General features: G+C 35.0%; 1 protein-coding gene across 2 annotated transcripts in view; it reads right to left on the reverse strand.

The window, feature by feature from the left end:
- Positions 1 to 17,564, reverse strand: part of MDGA2 (MAM domain containing glycosylphosphatidylinositol anchor 2) — a 767,088-nt gene that overhangs the window by 199,191 nt on the left and 550,333 nt on the right. For both annotated transcript variants that reach the window (XM_069464601.1, XM_069464600.1), the window contains one exon: positions 3,633 to 3,962. In XM_069464601.1, the coding sequence (XP_069320702.1) occupies positions 3,633 to 3,962 (330 nt within the window). The remainder of the gene's footprint in view (positions 1 to 3,632; positions 3,963 to 17,564) is intronic.

Genomic DNA, 17,564 nt, shown 5'->3' on the forward strand with positions numbered 1-17,564 from the left:
CAACCCTTATGTATTTTCTTCTTCACCCTCAGGGATGCCCATGATTCTCACGTAAGGCCTCTTCAAATAATCCCACATTTCTTGCAGGCTTTGCTCTTTTCTCTTATTTCTCTGCTCTATCTCTATGACTGACTTATTTAATTGAAATGTGTTATCTTCAATCCCTGAGATTCTTTCTTCTGTTTGATCTACCCTGTTCTTGAAGCTTCCCACTGTGTTTTGTAGTTCCTTGAATAAATTCTTCATTTCCAGGAGTTCGGTTTGATTTTTCTTTAATATTTCAATTTCTTTAGTGAATTTTTCTTACAAGTCCTTGATTTTTTTTTAGTGGTTTCTTTGTGTTGCTATCAATTTTTTCTTGTATATCATTGAGTTTTCTTACAATCCTTGTTCAAAATTCTTCTTCTGTCATTTTAGTGTTTTGAATTTGGTTGATGTCCCTGGCTAAAGAGCTGGTGTTCCCCTTTTGGGGGGGGGGTACTTTCCATTTGATTCTTCATACTTCCAGAGTTCTTTCACTGATTCCTTCCCATCTGGAACAGCTGTTGCTTTTTACCTTTAGATTTTCATTTGGATAATGATATGCCCTGTTTAGTCTCTGAGCCAGTAGGTGGTATTTGTGAGTGAGATTCAACCACACCCTTTATGAGGAGTCAGTAGATACAGTAAAAGGGTGTTCAGAATGACCTCCCTGTCAGTAGGTGGTGCTTGCAGGGAGAAGCAGGCTGCGGTGTTGTTTTTGGGTCCTGTAACCAGCTCTTGTTTCTCTGAAGAGGCACTCTAGTGCCTCAGGTGGTGGGTGGGGCCCTGGGACTTCTAAGTGTGTCCTTATCCTCCACCTCTGTGGGGTCAGGTCGGGGAGTCTGGGCAGAGCTGGGTTGGGTAAGCCTGCCCTCAAGCTCCACAAATACTGTTAGCAGGGGTCAAAGGTCTGTTCTCTGCTTCTGGGCAAAGCTTCCAGGGAGGGGCTGAAATGGCCCCACTCAGCCAAAAAATCTGCGTGTGGGGGTGGGGCTGTCTGAGACCTTCATTCTGGAGCAGGCCTCACTCCTTTCCACCCTGCCCTATTTGGCAGTTTCTCCCTGGCCTCTGCCAGCAGGCAGGACCTCAAGCCTGCCGATTTCCCCTGGCTGTGATGCAGGCTGGGAGGTTCCCTGACCAGGATCGCAGACTGGGCTGGGCGCATGGCCTTCCTGTGAGAGGAGGGTTGCCCTTCAAGCACACTGATCTGCCCCTGAAGGCACACACACTTCAGTAGGCTCGTTCACAAATGTCCCTTCTGTGCCCCAGGGCAATGCGATGGATACCTGGGTGTACTGAGTCTGGTTTGCAGGCCTGTCCCCTGGGCCCTGAAGATCAATCCTGACCCTGCCAGGGAGAGGAGTGCTGGTCTCAAGTCACCCACAGGGTGCCTAAGCTGGATTGATGTCTCTCCGCCTGGGTGTTTGCACCACTCTCCTGGAGTCACCAGGCAAGCAGCACCTGGGAGGCCTGGCAGGTAGGGAGCTCACACTCTGAGTACCCCTCAGTCTGCTGTAAGGCCCCAAAAGGAAAGGTCTCATTCCCTGAAAATGCCTTAGGGTGGTGGCTAAATTGTCTCTCTTGGCAGTCTTGAGTAGGGCAGGGGAGAATGAAGCAGTATAGCACCTGCTGATCGGCTCCAGTCAGTGGGCCCAGGAGGTGCCCTGAGAGAGCTGGGAGCCTGGTGCCCTGTCCGCAACAGACTCACCACTTACTGGCAGTGGCTGTGTCTGGGCTGGTGTTGGCAGGTCTCTCCAACCACTCAGGATCCCACCAGCAGTACGAGATGCGAGGGAAGGGAAATTTAACTGCTCCACCTACCCTTATTGCTGGTCTCCAAGCCTCTTGGGGGGCCATTCTCCTTCCAGTTCTCCTCCGCAACTTCTTCCCATAGAGTTTCCTGTAGTTTCAGGCACCCTTCCTTCTGACCTTCATCCAATCTATGTTTGTCTGCCTTTTTATTTTTTTTTTTCACTTTCTTCTAAAATCTATCTTTCTTGCAGAGACACTCTGGCTGGTGGCTTTTCCCGCCATCTTGCCCCTCCGCCCAAATCTGCCCTCTTCTTAATAAATATATTATGTCTCTTAAAATAGTAACAGTTGGGATTCAGTGTAAGATTTGAATGAAAAAAAAAAAGGTTCAGAAATTTTAAAAAAGATTTTAAAATGTCACCCTATAATAGCTTATATTTAACATATAGAAAATGTTTAACACATAAGAAAACCACTGACCACTTGGTTAATCTACCATTTGTTAAAATAGTAATAATAGAATGAGAAAAACCCAAAATCTATCAGGTCTCCATGCATATACTTATGTTTTAACAGTTTCTTCCTTCTCTTTGACTCACCCACCCAATTTATGGGAATTCCCTTAGTATACTCTATGGTTCAGAAAATTAATATAGTCCAAGATTTTCCTCCATGCTACAGCTTGTTCATTTTCATTGTTCAAACTCTATCCTAGAATATAACTATTTTAATATCAAATCACTGCTTTAATTTGATCTTCTACAATATAGGGATAAAAATCATTTTTAATGATATCAGTTGAATTATACAATCTCAGATCTATAGAACTTTATACTACTTTCTGGTATTTTACTCTACTGCAAGCAAAGTCAAACATCAAAGACAGTTTCAGCTTGAAGACAGACTATGTAATTGCCTTTAGTGACTCATTCGTTAGGTTAAGTATTATGTTCTCCAGGCCTTCTATCACAATACAAACTCCTGGGCATGCCAGCCTCATAAGCCTACCACCAGTGTACATATATTCAGCACATATATTCACCTAGCATAATGTAAGAATCTTCAATTAAAATTCACTCTGGTAACAGGCTGGCAAAACAAATACAGCTACTTTGCAGCTCTCTGGATGTATGCTGATTGCACTTCATAAAATTAAAGAGCTTGAAAGAATCTGAATGCTCTTAAACATCAAAACTCTGGGATTTTCCTTGTCTACAGATATACATTTAGTTAAGAAAAACTTGATATCATATTTTTAACCTTAAAAGAAAGAATTTTACTGCTATATATTTTCACATATAACTATATTCATGATGAAGGAATTCTACCAGATGATTTTCCAAAAAGTCACATTTGACTACAACTTTTACATATCAGTTTTTGTTAGTAGAGGATACATTCCTTATATATCTTGTATTTGAATACTCTTAAATTATCTCTCAGTATATTTACCTTAAAACTAAATAGTTTGTTTCTTTAACAGTTCTGAAAATTGGTCTTACCTTTTTAGACATTTGTTGTTTAACTTTATAAATATAATTTTAGGCTCTACAGAGTGTTTATAGTTAATGGAAAATTGGTATTATTTAACCTAGAAGCCTGTATCTATGTTAGTCAATGCTATTAACTTTATTTACACAATTTCTATAAAATATCCTGTAAATCTAAATCAAAATAGAAGTAACAATGTTTCACAATCTGATATTTATTAAGCATTCAAAATATTAGAGTTTTGTTGTTAGGAAACTTTTAAAAAATAATGCTCTTAAAGCCTATTCAGAAAAAAAAGACCATTTTGTCTGCTAAACTCTAATTGTTTTAAATGTGAACATCTTTTGCATCATAAACATGCTTCTTACCTGTGCTGCTGGATATATTAACATCAATACTGATATCAGATATTCCTCCTCCCTTCAGAGATGCTACACATGTGTATGTCCCAAAATCCGTGAATTTTAAGTCAATGATGTCCAAGTTTGTCGTTCCCGGGGAGACATCAGGATCAGTCTGTGTAATAACCATCCTCTCAGAACTTCTTAATGGACGACCATTTTTAAACCAACTAAACGTTAGCTCCTCAGAAGGAACAGCTTCTACTTGGCAAGATATTTTCACCTCACGCCCAATCTGGATGTTGTCATCTTTGTGATAAGGATCTGGCGTGATCCAAAATCGTCCCTTTTTTAATGCTAAAACATAAAAATTCCATAAGTAGTTAGTGTTACTTTCCTAATTTTAGGGATTCATTCACTCTAATCATCTCTAGGCTGAGATAAAGGAAAACAAAATAAAGTGCACATATGTTTCTTTGTTATATCTAGGTAGTGTGCATACCAATAAACCTTGTTTAAGTAATCCAGAAAAATCTAAAAACTTAAGTCACTTAAAGTCTCTAAACACTGATTTTTATAAATTGCATAAAATTTTCCAGTGACATAAAAAGCAACGCTTTAAGTCTATATACAATTATACTGAAACATTGTTGCCATTTAATTCTGATCAAATGATGAAACCTTTTTATATGTAGTCATAGGGTATTAAAATTAAAAGTAATAATATGGATCATTTAGTCTAATTCCTTCCCTATATCACCCCTTAGTTATTGCATAATTTTCCAAACAACTCAAATACTGCAAAAATACCATACTAAAGAAAATTCTTCTAAGGTTGTATCTAAATGCTGGCGAAACTAGTTAAGATCTGATTCAGTTCACATGCATGAGGCATTCCCATATACTGAAATAATCAGAATTGAAAAAAAGGCAAAAAAATTTCAAAACATTTTTATGAACTGCTCTGTTCTACCATATGTAGACATTTCCATTTAAACATGTTCACTGACTCTCTTATGCAGATAACCAAAAGAACCTCTTAGCAGATGGCTTAGTAAACATGCCCTGTTTGTATCCGAACAGCAGCGCTTTCTGGGTCTGCGGTCACTGCTGTTCTCACAATCTGGGTCAGTAGTACTGACTACCAGAAGGCTGCTGGGGGAGCATCTCCAGGCTTTCTAAGGACCTGAACTCTGAATGACACCATGGGGTTCAATATGAAATAGAATTTGCTCTCTTCTATGGCATTGATTCATTTACGCACACATTTTTCTTTTTTCCAATATCTTCCCCATTTCCCTGTTCCATAACATGACTATCCCTATATAATGAAATGTAGCATATGCAGTGAAATACAAGTCTCAGAATAAAATATTGGTCATTCACTTTTACCATTAAACCTAACTATAATGATACTGTGAAAAATGCCATGAATTTAGTGGACCTGCAGACACCAGAGCCCTTCTAACTGCATTGTGGATAACCACTCCAAAATTTAACCAAAGTTTTTTTAATTAATCCAACAAAGGCCAGGAAGCACCATGAAAATCTATAGAACTGTGCAGAATAAACTAGACATGAACACATTTTTAAAGCTTAAAAAATTTTGTTTCTAAATTTCTTTACTCTTTACCTCGAAATATTTCCATCTGCTTTCCTGTTTGCCTCTTGGTGAGGGGAAGTAAATGAATATTAAAAACAATGTTTGTTTCTTTTTATTCAAGACATATTTATAGGGCTCTTCCTCAGACACTAGGCTAGACCCTGATTACATGGGATGAACAAAATAGACATAACCATGGCCCGCATGTATTACAGCTTCCATACACAGGGATTATAGCCCAATTTATTCACAAAACACTTACAATACCTCTATCTAGAGAAATCATATACTACATAAGTACAAAATGTTTTATATGCTTTAAGAAGTTTGAATCTCAGAGGAGAACCCCCCAAATTATCGCTTAGAAAATGCACTAAGCTTCAGTCCTAAAAAAACACCAGAGATAAATATTTATATCACATTCTCATACTGTTGTTTGTTACATTTTTCTATAATAAAATGCAACTTATGAATCTTACATATCTCTAACCATATCTTGTATTAGTAGGTTACTCTAGGATGAAATTAGGATAAATTATGGTATTCTATTACTTAGAATCATATATTCATATTTTTCTAAGCACTGAAGTATGACTTCATATTTTATTTAGAAAGGGAAATGTGATGAAAATGTCTATATCTGGCCACCATATTTGGTATATAATATTGTGCACATGCAATTCAAATGTAATTAAAGTTCTACATAACAAAGAAAACTACAATAGCATAGCCTATCCTTTTCTTTTTTTAAATGGATATAAAAAAAAGTTAAGAGCATTTACTTTTGCTAGCACCATAACACTTAAATCAGAGTTGTCTTTCATTTTCTAAGCATTTTCCTTATCCCATTTCTAAAGAGAAATGATAAGAAGAAATAGAATTTTTTAAACAGAAGTTATAATTTTGAAGTTTTAAAATTCTATATATTAATTTATTAATAACTTAATATTATTAAACTTAGAGAACACATAGGGGTATTTTTTAGAATAATTTTATGTGGGTTGCCCTATACAAACACACACAATAAACAACTGAGATGCTTAAGTGATTACAATTTATTTACTATGCAGTTATTGTTCTCTAGTTCTGTGCTCTGAATGGAGACATATTAAAGTAGTATTGACATTGAGAAAATTGCAAACTAGCTAAATTAGATTTAAACTACTAAACAACTCAAAAACCACTTATAAAAAATATGAAATAAATATCCATATTATGCATTATAGACTCTTTATTCATAAAATAACTTTAAAAACCCAAAGTAAAAAATATTATAGATTATAAAACTATAATTAATTAATAAGATTAAATATGATATACAATTATATAATTTGATAGAAAGCAATATAATCAAGTGTGCTTTTAAGAATGAACTCATTGCCAGAAATATTTGTTGATCTCAGTATCAGACAATTCTATGATTTGTTCTAAGCTAATTTTATTAGTCTTCCAAATGACACAGCTTCTAAAGAGGAAGAGAGGGATAAGTAAGTTTGTTAAGTGGGCTCAACTTAAGGAATATCAGAATAAGTAGCAAAGATCATTTACTGGGGAGCCATCTCTCTGTGTTTGTTTATGTTGTTCCTGTCACAAAATAATGAGTTTTGCATACACAACAGAAATGTTCAAAGGAAAAAAAAATGAGTGTGTGTGTGTGGGGGGGGTCACCTATAGTAACAGAAGAGAGTGAAATTTATTTGGTTTTCTCACTTACTTTGCTCAGAAAACTAAGAGCATAGCTCTGTAAACTAGGTGTGGGTACATTGAGAACTTGCAACCTAATTCTAGTTTTTCATTTCTATGTGGTCCAAGATGGGCAATCTAATTTTTATGGGTCAAGTGAGTCATTTATAAAAATAGGAGGTGATAGTATTAGGCTCCCTTGGAGACCCATTGTGAGAAATAACTTATTAGCAATTGTGTTTGAGCATTGAAAACATAAAGTGTTTAATATAGTTAATCAGCTGGGAAGTAGGTTCCTTCGTTTATAATTAAACGCTCTCTTTTTCAGTGAACAATTTATAGTAGTTGATGCAACGTTAATTTAAAGTCATTTCCTGCTACCAGTTAAGATTTCAAACTCTTAAAATCAATTTGTGATTAGTACTGGAGTATAACAGGGGTCCAATAGACTATAAACGAGACTCTATAGAACTAAAGAAAGTCTATGGAAAAAGAGAGGAGAAATCCCTTTCCCCAAATGCAATTTCTTATTTTGAATATTGAAAATCCCTTAACACCAGCCTGTGAGAACATTGTATTTGGCTTAGTGTACCATAAATTGTGATGGATGAACCTTAAAAAATACTTGTTTAGCCTGGCAATGCATATAAAGGATTGGCATCCAGCTGAGCCTCTGTTCTGTATAATCAGTTTGGAAACATTGAAGTATAACCATAGCCTCCCTTTTTTAATATTGTGAAAATTGAATGCATATTTGACCCACATTCATTTTTGACAGTTTACTTACTAAGACATTCTAATTTCACTTTCTGAAGTCCCTCTTCTTTGAGGTATACAAAGGTGCTCTCTGAAAAGAATGAGACCCCTGTGTAAAAGCAGAGGCTACTCACTGCAAAAATCTGGGTAGGGTATGTTGCTCATCCTCCCCTAGATGAGAAAGCACATATATGCTCATGAAGTTGATGGTTCAATGGAAGAATCCCATTATTTAAAACCAGATTACTTCTTGAGCTTATGTTTGAAAGAAGAAGCATTTCCTTTGGAAAAGTCTAGGCTTGTGGTTTCCACAGAGAAGAGGCCATGAGATTGCATCTTGACTATAACTGTAAACTTAAAATTATAAAATACATTGCTTTGTTGGTCAAATGTCCCATAAAGCATACAGCACATAGTAAGCCAATAATAAAATAAAATTTGTAGACAGAACAAAAAAAGACAAGTTTTAAATTTTAATGAGAAAGCATCTCTTTGAAAATAAATATGAAGTGTCAGCTTTTAAACTTCTGCTAAGAATCTGTTTCAGAAGAACAATGAGATACAGAGTGACCACTCTTCACCATTTCAGGCTGATAAATTGGTGAAAAGATTCTCCAAATATACCACATTTTATCATCTCAGTAGGATTCTGGATAACGTGAAAAACTGACAAAATGTTGCTGAGATCTAGATATAGAAACCATTAATAGTGTAATTAGATAAACAAAAATTGATTTTCCATTCATTTATTCTCTGCTAAAGAGAAGAAAAATATTTGTGTGAGAAATGAAGTACCGTTTCCAGTCTCACCAGATGCCAAATGCATAAGCAGTTGGAAATAGGTTATATCAGTAAAGCAACTTAAAAGATAGTAAAGGTAGTATATATACTCTGTTGTATTATAATTAGGCACCTTTCTTTCTCCTCGAGACTGACAACACTTGGGGGGTGGGGCCACTCTTACTCTTTTTTATTGTTCCCAAATCCTGAACACGGTTCCTTGTTATAATTGGTGCTAAATAATTTTAATGAATTTAATTAAAATTGACATTTCAAAGCAATAACTTCACAGATGCCATTGTTTCCATTCAGTATGATAAGTTCCTGTTAATTTTGATTTTGTTTTGTAGTCTTGTGTTCAGAGATGCATCAGGGGAAATAGGATAAGGAAAGAGAACAGATTTGATGTCCTCTGGGATTCAGAGATTTTGTTGTGGGAGTAGAACAATACTTGAACAAACAGTTTCAATATAGGGATATATGTGAAGAAGATAATTTTGTACAGAACACAGGAGACCTTACTCCGGCATAGCTACTGACTAGTTAATGTGTCCTAGTCATATAACGTATCAGGAACATCGGCTATAAAACATAGTGCTTTGTAAAGAAGACTGAATTTCATGCCAAAGAGCTTATTTACAGGCTTCGGATCTCAGTTGATAATCATTTTTGAGGAAAGATAGAAGGAGGAAAAAACTGACATCTAAGCATACTTACATTAGCTAAAATAGTATTTGCCAAAACCTGTTTCAGAGAAAGGTTAATAGGGGTTATGCGAAAACAAAGCAGAACAAATAAAGCTTGAGGATTGACTATATGAATAAAAGTTTGCTTTTCCGCAGAACCTTTCAGAGCTTTGAACATGCTAACATGCACGTTTCCACGTTCCTGGAGAGGCTGATTGCATTCACCAAAGAACAGTTTATTTGTGGAACCTCTCTCAGGACTTTCCAGAGAATAAAGTTTGGGAGACAATTATGTAAGGAAATCTATTAGTTGAAGAGAATCGTTGAAGAGACTCTAAAATTAGATTAAATTCCATTTTTTTTTTTCCCAGACAAGGTCTCACTCTGTCGCCCAGCTGGAGTGTGGTTAGATTCCATTTTTGATGTTTTTAGGCATTTCCATTATGAGTATCACAAAATAATTCACAAAATACAACTCTACAGTAAAAATAAAATTTATGATTAAAAAAGGATTGGGGAATGACCTTAATTTTTTAAGTCAAAAATATCTAGTGGTACATTGATGTTATAAAACATATTTTAGAGCCATCTAATAAAACGATCTGCTCTAAGGGCAGCATGCCTCTTTCCCTCTTAACCAATCAGCAATTAAAACAATTAATTTATTACTTTGTTCCTATCTTGGAAATGTACATTTTGAAATATGCAAATAGCATTAAAAGGAAATTCAATGTATTAGCTTCTGTACAATTTCAGGCATTAATATAAATTAGTAAGACAATCATTTGCTTGAGGAAATAATAATCTGAGCTTATTTCTTTATCTCTTATGTTGTTAAGAAAAGTATATAAAGTATTATCATAAAAAGTATAAAAGTATTAAAGTTTCTAGAATATGGATATGTGTATAGAAGTCTTGTTTTTTCTTTTATATACTATTAGGTATTCTTACACTCACTTCCCTTTATCTAACAACTCCATTTGCCAATTTATGATCTGAATGGATGTTCATTAATAACTCAAGAACAAAAAATATATCACACCCTTTCCTAAAAATGATTTAATATAGCACCCTGAAATTTTGAATGCAGAATCAAATGATGAAAGTTAGGGTTCTATTTATTTATAAAGTACCAAGGTTCTACTTATTTTGTGAGTTTACTCAAAGCTAATTACTGCAGTTAACCATCCAAATTGTTTAAATATGGTTGAATTTTAATTTTTTTAATGTCTTTGCTTAATAGAACAATAGCTCGTAAGAATCTTGAATAGGAATTAAAGAAAGAAAGGATGGTTTAGGTAGGCACAAATTATGCTTTACGGGGTAAGCCCTTCCCAGAGGGGGGGAAAGAAGTGGATTAAAATATTAATATTATTATCATTATTATGTTGCTATTCTTACCATTTCATCCCTGTCTAAGGAAAGGATAAATATATATTGCTGATGAGTTACCAAAATGTCTGCATAAGTGTCAATAAAATTGTGGCTACCACGTAAATGGTGAATGACAGTATGATGTCTTAGCAACAGTTATTTGAATAGGGGATTATTACTCAGCACAATTTGTTGGCCCTATGATGTTAAAACTTAGTGGATATTTGAGCTCTCTTTTTCTATCAAATTTAATAATAATGCTTCACTATGAGAAATGAGAATGTGCCCAGGGTTAATTATATTTTTCTATTAGTTATGGGACTAAAAATAGCTATTTGGTGAGTACAGCTTAGGAAGACCTGTGCTAAATATAATTCATTTGGAATCCCTTTGAAAATAGTACATCCTTAATATTTATGGAATTGATCATGTAGCAGTGAAAACTGGTTGAAATAATGAGACTCAAACTAAAAATATTTCATTACCTTTCTTGCTTTTCTTGTTTTATGTGTCAAAAGCTGTGGCCTTTTCCTTTCCAAAATGATTCTTTCCATCTGTCAACCTCCTCACTGTACCTTGATGTCCTACATCCTTTCAGTTATTCACTTCTTTTGAAATTTCAATATTTTCTTTTCCATATGCTATTTCTTCAGACTAGAAACTTGTTTAGGTCACAAATAAACTTAAAACATTTCTCTTAACCCTAATCATCCTTCAAAATATTTGTGGCATATTTCTTGATGAAATGGTGGAACACCGGTTGTCTCCACTCTTTCATCATGCTCTTACTCATTCGGACGCTTCACATGCTGGTTTTCGCTGGTGCTACTCTAGCATTGAGGGCTCAGGGTTTGGCAATTAACCAATTAACCCAAAGGTATTTTCTAGTTCTTATGCATTTTTATATTATTTACATTTTGGACTTCATATTACTTTACATTATTGAATCTTCCCATTTTTATTTCATCTGAGTTGAGTTAAATCTCTTTTTCCAATTGGAATAGTCATGAATACAGTATTCCTTACCATTTTTAACAAGTATCCAGTATAATCTTTCACTTATACCATTAAATTTAGTCTTGTGTACTACTGAAAGAGATAAAAGAAGGGTCAGTCCTGGAAATTCATTTCTACAAAATTTCAAATGCCAAAGAAAATGCTTATGGTTACAACACATGCACACATGTTTACATGCATGTGCACACACACACTACAGTATGTTCCTCAAATATGGAATGTCACGTGAGTATAAGAAAGAGTATTTGAGAGTTAAAGAGATCAATTTAAACCCTTTATAAAGCAATGCTTTTCAATGTGGTGACCTCTGTTTAATATTCAATGTCTTATAATAAACCATAGGACAAGGATGGTAGGACTGCTAAAATAAGGTGTGAAAAGACTCTAAAACTAAATTTAACGTTATAATATATTATAAATGTTAGAAAGAGAAATATGTAACCTTTCCTTTTTTCTAGGAGTCTTTAAAGCAGATTTTAGAAATACATATTATAGTGTATTTTTTTCCTCTCTTTAATGAAAAAATTCTAGCACATAAGGAAATAATATGAGGTCAAAATGGTAGTACAGACATGCTTTTCCATCCTATACAATTGCTAGTTGGACTATAAATTGGCTTTACTCTTTATAGGAAGAAAGGCAAAAAAGGAAACACTAATTTCATAATTCACAGTGACTGTTACTTAAAAATATTCCAATGCCTCAAATAAACAACACATAAAATTACTATTTCTGGTTCAGAAATCTGAATGGAATTTATCTTCTGAACCTGCATAAAGGAGATATGCAATAAGCAACATTTTTAACCACATCCTCATCGTGATCATAACAATGAAATTCATAAGACTAGTTGTCAATCTGCACCTTGTTGCTGCAGTAGGTTGCTAATCACTGAAATGTTATACAGCAATCAAAGGAGTACGGTCGTGGTGTACAGTTGTTCAGGCTCGATTTAAGAATAAATCCAAAGGTAGTAGTGTCTTGATAAGTGTTAAGCATGAGTGAATACCAGTTTATATTCTATGAAAATGACCTAAGAAGATTATTATTATTGGGGAGGGGATTGTTGCAAAAATTATACTTTGAGGATTATATGGAAATACATTCCTTAACAGTTAACAAATAAGAGGTAGGATTCATATATTCTTAGAAGAGAGAAAAACCAGACTAGGACCCAGAGAGGGAGATAGAAGGATACTTGCAGATAGAGACAGGATGGGGAGTTCCATATGATACCTGTACCTAGTGAAACTACAACTTTTAAAATGTGAAAACTGAGTGCTTGTAAAAAAACTAAAGAACATTTTCACCAATGCCCCTCTGTTAAATCAATCATTTGCATTACTTAGAGAGTTGTTGGATATAAGCCAATCAAATGTCAAGACACATTTACTGGAAACAATAACTTTTATCATGGAGCAGCTGATCTGAATTCATTCTTAAAGAGAATGAATAGCAGTTAAGGCCAGTAATCCTTTAAAATTATTCCTACTTTTTGAAATTAAAACTATGATATCTATGGTTTAGAGCATTGGTTCTCCAAGTGTGGACCCTGATCCAGATGCAATGGTACTACCTGAGAATTTGTTAGAAATGCAAGTTCTTGGATGCACCTCAGACCAAATCTTCAATTTTAGGGTTTGGGTCCAGCTGTCTGCATTTCAGCAAGCCCTCTGAGTGATTCTGATGTGCTCTGCATTTTGGGAACTTATGTTACAGAAAACAGTTATCCTGCCATCCTCTAGAGATGCAGGGCCAGAAGAGCAGAGGCAGGGCTTCAGCTCGATCACAAGGATTATTCAGTGATTAAGGCACACTGTAAAAAGTGCTATAGCATAACTTTTTACCTTACAAGGTCCTCAAGAGCCTGTTTATCCTGATTGCAACATTTGAAATATTAAAGAACAGCTCCTGTACGTATCAATACCAAAGAGTCTAAACTGATCTCACACAGATTAACAGGTAACTACTTCCTTTTCACATAGCCAAAGTCTGAGAAAGATTGCACAAAAACACTTATTGTTTCCAGATTTCTTCAAAGAATGGTAAAAAGGTTGAGTGGTCAATATTAAGTACCTTAAGGTCACTCTTCCTTACCTAAGAAATTCTAAATCTCACAGTATAAAGAATGTAACCAATGCTCATTAGAAAATATCTAAAACACTAATATGTTCATAATTTGAGGTCAAGAGATTAATAGCCTATCAACTTTTTCCTGAATGCCAGTGGTTTCTAGGGAAGGGCAGTACAGATGACAGTGAAGAGCAGGTCTGCTGAGGTCAGACTGCCTGGATTCTAATACGATTTCATTACATAAGCTGTGTGACATTGTGCAGTTAACTCTACAGAGCCTTATTCCCAAATCTGTTAAATGGCAGTGATAATAAAACATAAAATTAATCCATGAAATTCTGAGTATACAAATTCCAACACATAATAAACAGTGTATGTCAGCTGTTTTCTATTCAATGTTTCCTGAGCACAGAAAATATGTCTATCACTATTCTTGCTGCCAGTGGTGCTAAGATGAAGACCTTAGTGGTGGAAAAAAGCTTAGAAACCAATACTTCATAAAGACAAGTATTGAGAGTACTTTGTATTATAGGACAACTAGTAATTGAGGAGGGATTGGAGAAGCTTCATGCATTTGGTGCCTGAGGTTTCAGGGATAAAAGGAAGAGAGTGGTAGCATCATGGGCCTGCAATGGGAATTCTTATTTTACTAACAATTGGTTTTCTTTCAGCTTTCACTAACTCTAGCAAATCTTCTCATGTTCCTGCCACATGTATTTCTCCATAATTTCAAACATTCACTTCCATTTCCTTCCTGTCTCTGAGCATGCAGGGTTGATTTTCCTTCCAGGGTTGACCTCTTAAATTGTGCCCTTGAACTCAGTTCCAGCTTTTCATGGAACATCTCTCTCTCTCTCTCTCACACACACACACACGCACACACACACAATTTTCTCCTTTCTTTTTCTCTTAAATTCTTCCTCACAAAGAGGTCTTTCCCATTTGTCTATAAACATGATCAGAAGCTCCTCATTGATTAAAATAAAACAAAGCAACAACAGCTAAATGATACAGAAAGCCTTCTCTCAACTTCATTTTCTGAAGTTACTTCTTATTTACTCTCCCTTTCTCTCTCACTGTCAAAATATCGCTATAGAAACCACTCACTTTCAACCTCTTTCAATAGCTCTGATTCCCACCATAATTTCCCTTCATTGCCAGTGAAGAAATGTTCTACGGGCTCAGTGCAGCCTCCTGCTGCATTTGCTATGTGCAACCTATCCTGACCTTTTTATAATAGCTCCCCAACCAAATTTATTTCCATTTCCTTTGTCCTGAACCTTGGCTCCTCTTGTCTCCTCTCTGTCTATACTATCGCTTTACAACTTGCTTTTACATCCAAAGTTTCTGTCTCAGCACAGATGCCACTTTAGTAAAACCCTCTGGTACCAACTCTCTGAGTTATAGCTGCTTATTTCCAATTGCCTGCTAGGTTTTTATGTGATGCACCACTTCAGAGCCAATGTGCCTCAATTAAACTTCTCATATCACCACTTTAGGGCATGTCTGCATTTTTTTACTTCTCTCTCTCTTCCATAGAATCAAGCTTTCCCGGCTTTCCTTTACTGTTTGCAGTTTCCCAGAATTTGCCCTTGCTTTTGGATTCACCTGGTATGGTATCTTTTCCCTGCTGTCTGTGCCAGTCTGACCCGGCCACCAAAGCCCAGCTGCAATGTCGTCTCTTCATAATACTTTCCCCAATTCACCCAATTAAATTGAAGAATCACGGCTGTTCTCTTTCTTTCAGAAAATCCTCTTCCACATAGTTATTTTTCATGATATTTTGTACTCTCTGGACTCCCAAGCTTCCTGAAAACAGAAGTACTTCATCTGGGTGTCTACCTGAGCACACTCTCTTCCACATGGTGAGCTGTCACAGCTTTTAGGTCAGTGACATGGAAGACCAAATAGGTTAAACAATAACATAAAGCTTTTCACTCATAGGAGACATATTTGAAGCTGTTTCCAAATAGTCATCAGATTGATTATCACCTGATCATTAACATGAACAAATTTAGTCAGTTTTGTCATTTATCAGGCAAATGACAAAATCTGAATAATGAGCTATAGATGAAATGGTATTGTGCCAAGGTATAATTTCCACAGTTTAATAATTGTACTGTTGTTATACAGGAAATGCTCACTGAAGTATGTTGTGTAAAGGGGCACTATATTTCCAACATACTCTCAAAGAGGTCATAAAAATTAATATACATGTTTATAAGAAAAATGATAAAGCAAATATAAAAAAACTATGAAGTAATATTGAAGCTGAGTAAAGACTATACATGGGAGTTCCTTATACTATTCTTGATATTAAAAATATTTTTTAAGAAGTTGTTCAATGAATTAATAAAAAAACCCAACTGGTTTATTGTTGTTATTTATATCCACAGATACAAAGTCTGTACCTCCAGTGATACCAATGAAGTTTGTCACTAGATTATTCTCCCCCAATAGCTATTCTCCTTATATTAACCTAAGCTGAACTTTTATGACCCTTTGAAAATTATCAATGACAGAAAACATTAAATACAGACATAAAATTCAAAAACATAATTAACAAAATTAGGCAGGGGAACTGACTTTTACTCCATAAAGTATTTGTCAAGCAAATAAATTAATCTTCCTTACACAAGTGGGTGCCAATTAGTAATGGTACCTGATAAATAACTACATGCCTTTTGTGAACTATCTCTCAAAATCATAAGGAATCTCCTTGTAGAATATTTTTCTTTGGTTAAAACAAATGAACTATCATTCTGAAAAACACTTACAGCAAAGAAATAAACTTTTAATACTCTGTAATTTTCCAGAATTTTTTTTTAAAAAACAACAAAAATCTAAAATGTGCAGTCATCTAATATATCCCATATATAATGTTTTTCATTAGTATCCATAATTTTCCCACAAGTATGTGGCTACATATAACTCTGTGAGAGCTCAATCAGACCCAATGAAGATGTATAAATAGGGCTTCTGGAAGAGCAATGCCATGTTTTATCACGTTTTATCAAGGTAGGATATATTTCAGCATGGTTGTGTATGTGTGTGTAGGTATACGTGTGTGTGTGTGTGTTACCCAATAATCACTATTTTTAAGACATATTTTTTTACTTCCTATTTTATCTATGAACATAATATAAAATATGGATTTTTAGGATGCACCAAAGATTCTGATTCATGCCTCAGGATGAGAACTACTGACACAGAAGAATAACTGTAAACATATTTTACATGCTCTCCTCCACATATTTGATATTCTAAATTAAGGCTTTGAAAGATATTGAATGCAATAACTGTGTTTATACTCCCTGACAAGTAACTACAGAGCAACTAATCTGAAAAGACAATTAAGCACACAACCATATGCTTCAACAGTCCGTCAAGTTGAGACAGCCTCCCATAAAAACCATGGAGCTAAAATATCACTAAACTGAAGCTTCCCCTAAATCCCTCAGAGCACTGATTAACACAAACTCCTTAGAATGGCAACATATTAAAGAAAACATCCATATTCAATTTTTGAAATGTAAATCCAATTTAGATGTTAGGACAGCACAACCCACAGCTTACATACCTGTTTATTCCTTTTCAAATTTTGGGGAAAATTAATAAGATAAAACCTTAGATAATTTTAATCACATTTTCCCCTAAGAAAGTAAAATAATCTTTCAAAAGTAAACTTTAAAAAAAAATGCTGACTACTTAGCATGGCAAATGTGTAATATTTCCATTCCTACCTTTTCATGTACCTATAACCATCATCATAAAATTATACTAATGATCCTTCCCACTCAGGTTTGATAATACCTCAAAATCATTGAGGACATATTTCTCTAGTGAGCTACCAATATTTCATCAGCATTTGGCATGCATGTAGAGACTTCTCTGAACTTATTACTCCTAATTGAAATTTTGTATCCTTTGACCAATATCTCCCCAACACTTTCCACCCCTATACCCAGGCCCTAGTAACCAACATTC

Source organism: Eulemur rufifrons, chromosome 2, assembly GCF_041146395.1.
Source record: "Eulemur rufifrons isolate Redbay chromosome 2, OSU_ERuf_1, whole genome shotgun sequence".
NCBI lineage: Eukaryota > Metazoa > Chordata > Mammalia > Primates > Lemuridae > Eulemur > Eulemur rufifrons.